Raw genomic sequence first — 13,356 nt, forward strand, 5'->3', positions numbered from 1 at the left:
TTAACAGGACACTGAAACAGTACATCATTAAACAGTTTTAAACAAGATTTGGGGTTTTGTATACAGAAACATCAGCATGCTTATTACCATGGTAAACACACCATTAAGAATTCTTTTAACCTTTTATTAAAGATACAGAAAGAGAAGGAAAAATGATTAAACCATTTTAAATTTAATGTGGTAAGTAAGGCTTTTATTTGAACAGAATCTCTTACTCCCTTTTGTTTTAGTTGTAGAGAGTCTTTAAAGGAACTCCCCCATGCCCAACCACCCTTGTTTGATTGTCTTCTCAATGGTAATAACTGCTTTTGGAGAGTAGAGAATAAGTTAGTTGAGATGGGCTGGAGCTGTCGATGGTAGTGTTGCTAAAGTCCAGTTCTGTTTTCTCGAAAACAAGACAAACACATACACAAGGGAAAAGAAAAGAACAGCAAAGATGGAAAAATGCAGCTTCTGTCTTGGTGTTGACTTTCACTTGCAACCTCACTGCTGAAAAACACAGGCACCACACATGGTCTTTTCAGTCACACTGCAACCTGGTAAACTTGTACTAGCATTGTTTTGGACATTGCATTTAGCTGCCTTTCTGGTCACAGGCTTACAGCAGTGTTCTAAAATAAACAGTTTTGCCCAGTTGAGTCAGACTACTATTAGAAAGTGTGGCAAAGTACCTGCTTCTCTGCAGGCTCAGTCCTTTTTAGCCTTGGAGGCACAGGCTTGGGCAAAGCAAAATCCTTCCAGGTCGCACAGGGTCTGGCTGATCCCTCCCTCAGTCAGTCCCTTGTGCTGTGTTTCTCCCCTTCTGGGGACAGAGTGCAGTCTTCCTTGCTGGAAGGGTTCAGAGCCTTGCTGCACCTAACTTGCTGGCAGCTTCTCTCACTCTCCTCCCTGCTTACATGCCGGGGAGTGTTTAAAAAGGCCTCCAGCAGTTGGGGCCAGCTGAAGCTAATTAGTTCCCTGGTAACTCCTTTTCCAGCTGAACCTTATTTCCCCATGGCTATCTCTCCTCAGTGGATAGGGAGAGGCCTTTTAACCCCCCAGGACTAATTACTACCCCTCCCTTTGTAGCCATTTGTCCTGAGTTTGCCACAAAGGTGAAGGAGAAGGAGAGGGCAAAAGTGTATGATATGTTGGGGAAGAGTCAACACAGCTTTTGTAAAGGAAAGTCATGACTCACCAATCTACTAGAATTCTTTGAGTGAGGCAACAAACCTGTTGACAAGGGTGATCCAGTGGATCTAGTGTACTTGGGCTTTCAAAAAGCCTTTGACAAAATATCTCCTTGAAGGCCTCTTAACAAACTAAGCAGTCAAGGGAGAAGAGGGAAGGAGCTCTCGTGGATCAGTAATTAGTTAAAAGACAGGGAACAATGGTTAGGAATAAATGGTCAGTTTTTAGAAGAGAGAGAGGTAAATAGCAGAGTCCCTCTGGTATCTGTACTGGGACCAGTACATAATCATAAATGATCTGGAAAAAGGGTTAAAGAGTGAAGTGGAGAAATTTGCAGATGTTACAATATTATTCAAGATGTCCAAAGCAGATTACAAAGAGTTAGATCTCCCAAAACTAGGTGACTGAATAACAAAATGGCAAATGAAATTCAATGTTGCCCATTGGAAAACATAATCCCAGCTATACATACAAAATGATGGGGTCTAAATTAGCTGTTACCATTCAAGAAAGAGGTCTTGGAGTCCCCATGGATAGTTCTCTGAATAGAATAACAGAATATTAGCTGACAGAATATTAGGAACAATTAGGAAATGGATAGATAATAAAACAGGAAATACCATAATGCGACTATGTAAATCCAATGTACACCCACACCTTGAATACTGCATCCAGTTCTGGTCACCCCATCTGAAAAAAGATGATATATTAGAAATGAAAAAGGTACAGGGAGCCTTAGACCTTAGTCAATCTTGTGCTTTGCTGCACATTGGACTACCCACATTTGTCATCTTTGCCTGTAAACTGCCCTTCTCACCAAATCTTCCCATTTCATGTGGAGGTGCTTGATGTTCAGAACTCTTTGTTTCCATGTTATTCGCGGTCTTCCTCTCTTCTTGTATTTTCTGGTTTCCATTCAAGGACAGTATTACTTGGTAAGCGTTCTTTTTCCATTTTCAGCACATGTTCTTTCTTTTGAAGCGCTTTAAACTTCAATTTGATGTTTTCTTTCAGCAAATAGTGATTGTTCCCTATATCTGCCCCTCTGAATACTGTTGTGTCTAACACTGATGTTTTCCACCTGTGACTAACACAGATATAGTCGATCTCATTTTGTGTACGGCCATGTTTTTTTGTGCTTGTTTTTATGTTGGAAGAAGGAATTGCAGATGCTAAGATTGTTTTTGGCACAAAATTCAAGAAGTCTTTTGCCATTGTAGGTCTTTGCTCCAGTTGTATGTGGAATGATGATTATTTCCCAACCTCTTTCATTTCTGATCGGGACATTAAAATCTGCCATAACCAGGACAAGATTGTGGTCTGATATTTCTTTCATTACATCGTATATAATCTCTCTTTGTTCTCTGCATCTGCATTGTTTGTTGGAGTACATACCTGGACTATGATGGACTTAATGTGCCGAGAGTGGACTCTAGCTGCCAGTAGCTTATCTGATATTGGCTGCCAATTCATATGTGATTTCTTTGCAGCGCTATTCATGATGATTCCTACATCTCTCTCATGTTTGGTTCCATCTGAATATAACATTGTTTTTTCTCCAGATGTTATCATACCTTGATCTTTTCTTCTAACTTCACAATGTCCTAGGATGCCAGTTTTATATCGATCCATTTCTTTGATTACCTGTGCTAATTTTCCTGCACTATTTAGAGTTTATACATTCCATGTAGCTATGGATGTACTCTTTTTGGCTTTCACAGTTTGGACCATCAAGTGGGTGACTACTTGATGGATTTGATCATCCACTGTCATATGTGCATCTGAATGCTTTCCAGCCTCCTCAGGCCTTGATTTTTGGTTTATGTGAGTAATCTCTGTAGCTAGACCTTTTTTTTTTTTTTAATGTGATGGGAAACTGCCCCATCAACCAACCCTCCTCCTATTTGATCCGGGCTTGGGACCAGCACTGGTGGAGTTCGTACAAGGAAGGGCAACAAAAATTAAGAGTATGGAACAGCTTAATGTATGGGGAAAGATTAAAGAGATGGGGACTATTCAGCTTGGAAGAGGGGCGACTAGGGGGGGAAATGATGGAGGTCTATCAAATCATGAATGGTATGGAGAAAGAGAATAAGGAAGTGTTATTTACTCCTTCACGTAACACAGGAACCAGGAGTTACCCAATGAAATTAATAGGCATCAGGTTTAAAACAAACAGAAGGAAGTACTTCTTCACACAGTGCACAATCAGCCTGTGGAATTCGTTGCCAGGGGATATTGTGAAGGCCAAAACTATAACTGGGTTAAAAAAAAATTAGGTCAGATCATGGAAGATAGGTCCATCAATGACTGTTGGAGCCAAGATGGTCAGGGATGCAACCCCATGCTCTGGTGTCTGAAAACCTCTGACTATAGATGCTTGGACTGGATGATGGGATGGATCACTGGATGATTGCCCTGTTCTGTTCATTGCCTTTGAAGCATGTGGCATTGGCCACTGTTGGAAGACAGGATACTGGGCTAGATGGACCATTGATCTGATCCAATATGTCCATTCTTATGTACTTATGGATGGGAAGGAGAAGAAATAAGGTAGGGAAGGAAATTAACAGATTTGGTGGTGGGGGACGAGAGGTTTCCCTTCTCAGGTTGTGGTTGGGATTTAGCAGAAGTCAGTGGAGGTGGTAGTGTCATCTGGGTTCCTCCCTCTGATCCAGTTTGGTCAGAATATGCCTTCGAATCAGGATGAAGAAGGTACAGAGTCCCTGAAGACAGTGGGGTTGGCAACCATGATGGTGAAGCATGCTCCTTCCACTTTTTCAGTCAGCCAGCATCATAGTAGCCTGCTCCCTTGTTGTCTGTCTTTTATTATGTATCCCAAAAAGCTGTGATGTGTGGAACAACTCCTCCTCTTATTACATTGACTACCAATTAGGCCTAATGTCTGAAACACCAATTTTGATTGATTGATTTCCAGTCTCTCTCTATTCTTGTTTACCAGGCATGATCTTAGCACAGTCCTTGAATTATATCAGTAGGTCCTTTTGTTTGAACTAATTTGGTCTTTGTCTTCCTTTTGCACCTTTTCCTGTTGACTTTGATTGTTCTAGTTAGCTATTTTATGTATTTTTCTCACTTTTCACAGCTGACTTTACAATTATGGTAAATGTATAGGCCCAGTTATTCCAACTTTCCCGATTTGAGAAAACTAGGTTTTTTATTGTATGAAGCATTTGTATAGCTTTCTGTATGTTCAGAGCCTTGTACAGATGTTAAGAGATTGAATACCTATTTTATATGTGAAGAAAGTTAGGGCTTGTCTACACTACTGGCTGGATCGACGGGCAGCAATCGATCCAGCGGGGGTCGATTTATCATGTCTAGTATAGATGGGAGAGCATCTCCCGTTGACACTGCGGTAAGTAGATCTAAGTACATTGACTTCAGCTATGTTATTCCCGTCCCTTCCTCCCCTCCCAGTAGTGTAGACCAGCCCTGAAACAGATTTGCGCAAGGCTCCACTATATCCCTGGAGAACCAGGATTAGAAGGTGGAATCTTCTGATTCCTCCAGGCCACACTGCCTTACTGGCAGAGATGCTAAGCACTCATAGCTTCTGCTGTCTTCAGGACTGCAAGTGCCCATCACTTCTTAAAATGAGACCTCATGTCAAGTTGGGCATTAAAAAAAATGAAGGACATACAATTGTTGGTCTGGGCAAAATTTTGGTATAGTAAACTTGACCAGTATTGTATAGAAAATTTGGCAGAGCCAGGGATAAAACAGAGTTCCCCTGCTTATGTGAACCTCCTTGAACCAGAAGACAAATCATGGCTCAGTCTTGATGTGCCTTTCACTTTTCGTTCGCTAAGCAGCTGAGGCAGGGATTCTATAGGAAAAAGTAGCATTCAATCATATTATTAAAGGCTAGGTCGTAGTGCATGTGCACAAGTGCATAGAATTAAGATTGCTCTGGCAGCCTTAGTTCTGGTATTTCCTAATTTGGAGTGCTTGACTCTAACATTCTTTGAAGGTTTTTTCTGTGTAACTTTTTATTTTAAAAGGAAAAAAAAGCAAGAACAAATTCTATAATGTGTAACTGTGGTGCCTCATCCCATGCGCCAGCAGCAGAGTTTGAATCCTAAAATTTCGGCACTGCAGCACAGACGTCTAGCATTTGAAGTAAAGGATTAACTATTATAACTTGGTTGCAGGATTAGGCTGTTACCTTTGTAGAGGGTGTAACACTCTGGAACAGTGCTTTATGTATATGTAAATAGTCTGTTTTACAATCAGCAGACTGAAGCACATAGATTTGGCAGATTCTTTTGAGAAGTAGTGCAGCTAAATGGTGTTAAACTTGAGTGTGCAGACGCGAGTTTATGCTTGGCTTGATTGCTCTCAGTGGGATATGAAGCCTTGCAGAGTTGTGAGGGACACAACTGGTTTAACAGGTGAGTCCAGAATTCATGAAGTATATCAGAAGCAGGAAACCTGCAAAACAATTGGTGGGTCTGCTGGATTATCAGGGATTAAAAGGAGCAGTTAAGGAAGATAAAGACATTGCTGAGATATGAAATCATTTCTTTACATCCTTCTTCATCTCTGAGAATGTTGAGGGGATTTCTAACCTGGACGTGCTCCTTTCTGGTAATAAAGAGGAGGTACTCTGAGTCTGAGGTGTCAGAAAAAGAGGCTTAGGAGCAAACTAATAATTTACAAAGCAAATTAGTCACCAGGTCAGAAGGTACATCTAAGACAGTGGCTCTGAAACCTTTTTGCTGGTGACCCTTTACACATGGCAAGCCTCTGAGTGTGACACTCCCCCATGTAAATTAAAAATGCTTTTTAATATATTTAACACCATTATAAATGATGGAGGCAAAGCGGGATTTGGGGTGGAGGTTGACAGTTCGCAACCCCTCCATGTAATAACCTCATGACGCCCTGAGGGGTCCCGATCCCCCGTTTGAGAACCCCTGGTCTAAGAGTTCTGAAGAAGCTGAATGAAATGGCTCAGCTACTAACAAAAATATTGCAATCTCTCATTTAAAAACAGCCAGTGTTCCACATTTAGCAGGATAGCAAACATTTTTGTACCTATACTTAAAAAAAAAAAAAAAAGGCTATAGGAGTAATCTTGGAATAGCAGACCCTCTAAGAGTTACAGCTGTACTGAGCAAAATGGTTGAAATAATTAAAAATAGAACAAAAAGCATCTGAAGATCAGGCAGCCACAATACAGGGATCATAATGTGCTCCCCCCGTAATACTGACGTTTATAGCATTTTATGGAAAGGTACTCAGGATTGCAACAACGTAGTATGCTTAAAAAAGTGACATACTTGGTAGGTAGTGGGAGCGTATGATCCTCTGTTTTGCTTACTTATCTTGGGTGAACTCTCTTAATCTGTGTCCAAACGTCTAACTTTATTATTTTTATTATTTCTAATGTATAATAAATATGAAGCCCATGCAAGTACTTTTGGAATAAGGTATAGATGTTTGATACCCATCTCTCAATTAATGTTGCTTTGATTTACAGTAACATAATTAATAATCTGTACTTGTAGAATCTGATATTAATTTTAGATGTTTTGGAAGGGATGGCCAGATGCTATTCGCTAATTCCATCAATCTGGTTTCTTTATTGCAACACTCCAGATTATTCCAGTAGCTTGTATTTATATCCTTTCCATTTGTATGTATTTAGGGATATGTTTTATTACTGATGTTGTTATTGCTGGTTTTTAGCTTCTTTATAATAATTAGCAGTATGTTTTCATTTAAGGACTTACAACCATTCAGGAAGTAGAGGCTGGAGTACAACACATCCTTGCTGACATGTTTGCTAAAGATAAGGATACACTGGATTTCATTAGGACACTGTAAGTTTCAAAGTTTCATAGTCATTCACTTATTTTGCAGGTTACATGGCCAAATTCTGTCTTTTTGTGTTTGGCAGAGAACTTGCCCCACACAAATGCTGGGAAAGAAGTATTATTGGCTATCGCTCTCTCTGCATACACACAATCCTTAGTCCTGTGCCTGGCAAATTTATTCAAGACCAGAATAGGAGAAATCTCTTGTGATCAGGACAGGATATTTAATCCCCTAAAGCTTGGATTTAGAATGTCTCTCAGCAGCTTCATTCACGATAGCCCCATGAATTGTTCTCCCTCAGAGTTTTAGGGGGATTGAAAATTGGAAGGAAAATTTTCCATCACTTGCGGCTTCCTCACACTGCAGCTTTTCAAGAATTTACCAGTAAGTCGTGTGCATACAGATTAGGTCCTCAGGGCCAACCTGAGACCTAATGTCTCACTTCACTTGTACCCTCTTAGGCCAGGGCTGGATGCAGCCTATAAAAGTTAATAGCTCATTTTCTGTGGTTTAATTCTTAAAGCATAGAATCAGTATAATTAAAACAGTGTGAAGATAATAGTCTCCTGCTTTAATATAAATGCCAAAGCAAATCAGAGAGATTTATTTTCAAAGCAGGAGACATTGATCTTTGACTGCATTTGAATAGAATGAGTTTATTTTTGTTATGCGAAATACTGATTTAGATTTAATTGCTTCATCTGATGAATTGATGCAGTAGAGTAACAGTTGCTCTTGCTGCGTTGTTATTAGTGCAACTGTTATCTATATGGAGCAATTTATCCAGAAAAAGTAATTTTTTTAGCAATATACTGCATTATGAATTGGGTAGGATCTGATTGGCTGATATTATAGATGGGGCCATACCAAATTCATCGCCATGAAAAACATGTCTTGGACCGTGAAATCTGGTCTCCCGGGTGAAATCTGATCTTTTGTATACTTTTACCCTATACAGATTTCACTGGGAAGACCAACGTTTCTCAAATGGAGGGTCTCAACCCAAAAGGGGATGGGGGGGTGTCACAAAGTTCTTGTAGAGGGTCACAATACTGCCATCCTTAATTCTGTGCTGCCTTCAGGGTTGGGTGACCAGAGAGCAGCAGCTGCTGGCCAGGCACCGAGCTCTGAAGGCAGTGCCCCATCAGCAGCAGTGCAGAGGTGAAGGTGGCAATACCATACCATGCCACCGTTACTTCTTTGCTGCTGCCTTCAGAGTCGGGCGTCACTTTGAGGACTGCTTTGCGTGAGAGAGATGCTTTTGTAGGTTAGCCACCCCAGTTCTTTTACTACTTTGTTCTCAAAATAATTAATTCTGCAGATAACCAGAAAATGCTTAATGGAACAGTGATGTCCTACACGCTCATATTTTTAGAAACTCTGTTCTGTTGTATCAGTCTAAACTACAAATTAAGAATTGTTGCTGTGGAACATTTTCTTTTTTTTTTAAAGGATATCCTAAAATTTAGCTGTCTATAATAAAGTCATAGTAGGGTATGCCAAGAAGCAAGTGGATATTGAGTTTGGCTAAATGTTGAAGTGAAATTTAGAGAGACAAGGTGGGTGAGGTAATATCTTTTACTGGACCATCTCCTCTCTAATATACTGGGACCAACACAGCTATAACAGTACTGCATACAAAATGAAATGTAGGCATTTGCTAAATACATTATATCTTTGCAGCATTCTGCAACCTCATGAACTCTATTTGTATGAAATGACAGGAGAAATAAACATATTTGAAAGCTTTTTCCTTTTGTATTTTAACTTTATAACAACATTATTTGCAATGAGGTTAGAATGAATAATTGATTTAGGACTGGGTTAAAACAAATACTTGTTTAACGGAGTGGTCTGTGTTGAAAAGAGGAGTTATAGGTTAACACACAATGTTAACAGGATCCTTTTTTGCATGGTAAATTAGAATGACATTTAAAAAAAAAACAGTTTCATTTGGCAGGGTTGCACCAATCATGGACAGGTTATAGCTTTCATAAACTGTTTTTTAAAATATTTTAAAACTGGAGTTTGGCTAGAAATCATTAAAGACTAAGGGTAACATTTTCAAAAGCATCTAATTCACTTTCAGTGAGACTTAGGCTCCCAAGTGCCTAACAGCTTGCCTGCTTGGGGGGAAATTATCCAGCATAGCCATTCCAGAATAGCTACTCCAGTGTAATTTAGCTATTGGGTATAACTCCTTGGTGTAAACACTCTCTTCTGGCATATTTTAGATACTGTGTTCACATGAGGAGCTATTCCAAAATAGCTGTTCTGGTCAGTTTTCCCCATGTACAAAAGCCCACTTTTGAAAAAGAGATTTAGGTTCCCAAGTGTGCTAGGTGCTTTTGAAAATGTTATCCTAGGTTACTAACCTAGGTTACTTAGTATTGTGAGGATGAATGAGAGAAGTACCTGAATAAATGTTGCTCTTTTCTCTCCCTCACTTTCCAAGAAACTGAACTAGTCCTTCTGCAGTTTTCTAGACTGTCATGCTCCCCATCCACCTATTGGTTTCTTTGGTCTGGAGCCACACTTTTTGTCTCACCTTTTGTCATTATTCTCAGCTGGCCGCTCATCGGATCAGGCCGGTGTTAGGATCCAGTAGCCACAGAAGTATAGTTACTCAATCAGACAGGTGTGGGGGACACAGCCAGGGAGTTGGCAGGACTGTGTCCATCTGGGCTTCCAGATAGAGTCTCTCTGCCCCAGCCATAGTTCTTCTCCTTCCACGCAACACCTTATATGGGCCTTCCCAAACCTCCAGAAACATCTAGTCTCCAGGTTTAAAAAACCTTTGGGGCCAGTTAGTTTCATATGAGTTAAAACTTGCTTCTCATCCACAGTACTGTCATCCCTTGGCTAGTGAAAACCCCCAAACTGCAATGTAAAAGGAGCCTTTGGGCTCCCCACTTAGATCACTCTTGAGAAGGATATGGCTCAGCTTTTCTGAGCTCTGCTTGAAATTCTTTTGCTGTCCATATATTAACTATATCTTATGATTTCATTCGTGTCCCTAAGACATGTTATGCAATTCGCTTATGATGACTGACATAAAATGCAATTGAAAACAATAGTATCAGCTTCATATTTATTTCTGTAGGATTTTGTATTTTAACTCAAACTCCAGTTACACTATTAAAGGCTTCATGTCATATCACCCAATTAACTTACTCTTCTTTGTATTTAGATGTCAGCAAAGGTACATATGCATCCAGTCAGCCTTGGCAAAAGTGTCATCAAAAAATGTAAATGAGAAAGATGTTAACAAATTCCAACTGTACCAGAATTTTTCTTGCAATATTAAGAACATTCAACATCACCAGGTACACATTATGAATATGTTATTGATTTTCTTTATAATGGTAACTGACAGCATGTATACATCTCCTAGAAAAAAAACGGTGTCATAAGAATTTCCTTTAAAAATTGAGTTTACCCATTTTTTTATTTCACAATTCAGTCACCTGAGGTAACGAAAGATACTGGTTTCTTGGAAAAGTAACTTGGAAGGTTAAAACACGTTAAAAAATTGAAGTGGAAATTGACTACTCAGGAGTGTTTGTTTAATTAAAGTGACTATTAAAGCAAATGTATTTAAAGAGTCAATAGCAGAGTGTTCGATACCAATGAGATCCATTTGCTGAAGGAGAATAGGGCACATGCCCTGTTTTTCCAAGGCAATAAGCAGGTACCAAGCATTTGGAGGAAAAAAGAGAAGGTTAAGTAGTTTATCCTGACAAGGATAAGAATATAGGTTACTTTACTAGTTTTTCACTAAGAGCAATGCTTTTTTCTTTGTAGTTCTTTGGTCATATCTTCTTCTGTTGTTTGCTTCAACACTGAGTGGCTCAGAGACCAGCCACATGGGCAAAGAGTGCTCTGAGCCACTCGGCATTAAACCTGTCAGTTGAAATTGGTGCAAAGCAGCAAGAAAAGGTTAGATAATTGTAGTTAAAGGTGACCTGCCAATATAGTACTTAAAAAGAAAAAAAAGATAAGTATTCAGCAGCTTCATTTGTGCTGAATGCTTCAAATAAGAAGGTCAAGGGAAACATTCAGCATATAACATACTGAAGACATAGGTAGTATTTTTCCTGTTTGGCAGGTGATCAGTCTTCTGATCTGTGAGGTCTTTCTGATAGTCTTAAATGATAACTGTAGAGCTGTAGGTCTTCAAAAGGGATTATGGGAAGAACGATTTCTGCACTGGAGGGGAGCTTTTTCCATTGATATGCAATGTCTTACACCCCCATCAGTACATATGCTGCTCCAAATTGCTTAATCTTAGAAACAGAGGTGCACACTTCACGTATTGCTCTGAATATTCTAAATGTAGAGAATTCTGCCCTGATGGGCTGACAGGCAACGTGTGTACCTTCTGGACACTGTTCTATTATTTAAACGAAGAACCTTCATTAATCCACAAGAAGTGTCTAGATTTGTAGGTGGCTGTTTTCTGCTTCTGCTCTTGTATAACATTTCTTTATTTCTGTGACACTGTCTTCATTGCCTTGTCCTGTTGCCATTTTAAAAAGCCATGTGAGGTTTTGCCTGTTAAAGTTGATTTTGACTTTTGTTTTGAATTCTCCTGAGTGTTTTAAAGTGGATTTGTTATGCTGAACACTTGCCATAGAGGTACTGAGGTTTGAAATTAGTTCACGTGTAATACTACAAAGATTACATTATTTCTAGCAATCTGGTTATTGGGGAAAGGATGAAATTATTACTAATAGTTTTAATATCTAAACCTTGGTGTAAATGTGTAAGAGGTCCCTGCTATGCTCTTTTTATTAAGTGTCAATGTTTATAGCATTTTATCATATTTTTACAGTAATTGGTCTGTAGAGGTTTACGTTAATGAAGTCTGAAGAGCTCAATTAGCTCAAGCCTAGACTATCATTTTTACAGTATTTCTTATAAATGATTTATATTTTATCATAAAATACTGTGGTGTGTCAAATTTGTAGATCCCTACCAGAGATTGTTTTTCATTTGAAAAAAGATAGCTTCAACCATTGCAGACTGATCAGTTTCTCCATTACTGAAGTGGCAGCAAAAATAGATTGCTGTTAGAATGCGTAATAAAGATAAAAGATCACACAATGTGTCCTAACATGGCTCACTGAGTTATTGAGAATAAATCAACATCTATTCACGTTTCACCATGTTGAAATCATGCAAATTAGAGAGAGAAAAACCCTGTCACCTTTTTTCAACTAGCCCCACTTCAGGATTATTTCCGTAACGCGTTTTCTGTTGCTTTGTCTTAATCTTTATTTTAAATGCCACAAGTGATGTATAGTCTTCATCACAGTTTTGTAGAACACTAAAATTAACAGTGCATGTACAGTATCAGTTAAAGAATCCGTTCCTGTAACTGGGAAGGTTTAGAAACTGATGCCCTCTGGTGACTCAGCATAGAGGAGACAAAGAGTGTGTTTTGTTTGCACAGTACGTGATTTCAAAATGCATAGCTGCTAACCATTACTTTCTCAGTGTCTGGAGTCTTTTTTCTGAGGGCAGTATTATATTAGAATCATGAGTCAGGCCCCCCAGAATCATGAGATTGGCTTGAAAACCTCATTAAAATCCTGAAAATCAGGTAATTAAATATATTTGAGTGCTTCTTACTTCCCTTCTGGTTTTTGAGCCACATTTGCAAGCTTTTCTCTACAAAAACGAAGGCTCCAAATTTACTTTAAAAAAGTGAAATTGAGATTTGTATGAATGTTATAAATGTGAAAATTGTGTTAGGGCCCGAGAACCAGAACACTTAATTGCCTAACTTTTTTTTAAAAAGTGACTGGCCAGTTTACTTTCATCCTCCAAACTGAGTGAAGAGGGAAAAATAATTAAACATCATAAATGGTGAAAAGGCAAATTTAAACTTTTAAACAATTCTTGCTGCTTCAGTTTTTTTAAAATGCACATTTTATGTTGTGTTCCTTTTGAAAAGTAGAAGGATCTCTTGGGAAATTGTCCAGGATTCTGTTTCTCTTCCCCTTTTGAAGATTAAACAAGTGCAAAACAAAACAACAACACAGGAATGTGCCTCTATTGCTTTCGCAAAACCAGGAGCTTTATTCTTTCTTGATCAGCCTATAAACTTTTCTTCAGTCTCCATCTACAGTGAATCCATCACCAAATTCCTCTGTTTCATCATTAGCTTATGTCCTCACTGGACCTTACTTTTGTTGCCTTCTCGCCAACTCTACTCTAACTACTGAATGTTTGTCTGTCATACTTGAAAAGTCTGTGTTGTTTGCATTGTTGTAGTGCCTAAGAGCCCAGCTAGGGTTAGGTCCCATTGTGCTAGGCACTGTACAAACATAAATAAGC

At 39.0% G+C, this 13,356-nt stretch overlaps 1 protein-coding gene across 2 annotated transcripts in view; it reads left to right on the plus strand.

Moving 5' to 3' along the window:
- SRBD1 (S1 RNA binding domain 1) overlaps window positions 1-13,356 on the plus strand; it is a 249,577-nt gene that overhangs the window by 34,791 nt on the left and 201,430 nt on the right. For both annotated transcript variants that reach the window (XM_050951786.1, XM_050951788.1), the window contains exons 10-11: window positions 6,923-7,019; window positions 10,205-10,340. In XM_050951786.1, coding sequence (XP_050807743.1) covers window positions 6,923-7,019; window positions 10,205-10,340 — 233 coding nt within the window. The remainder of the gene's footprint in view (window positions 1-6,922; window positions 7,020-10,204; window positions 10,341-13,356) is intronic.

The sequence above is a fragment of the Gopherus flavomarginatus genome, chromosome 4 (genome assembly GCF_025201925.1).
Source record: "Gopherus flavomarginatus isolate rGopFla2 chromosome 4, rGopFla2.mat.asm, whole genome shotgun sequence".
In the NCBI taxonomy this organism is placed as follows: Eukaryota; Metazoa; Chordata; order Testudines; family Testudinidae; genus Gopherus; species Gopherus flavomarginatus.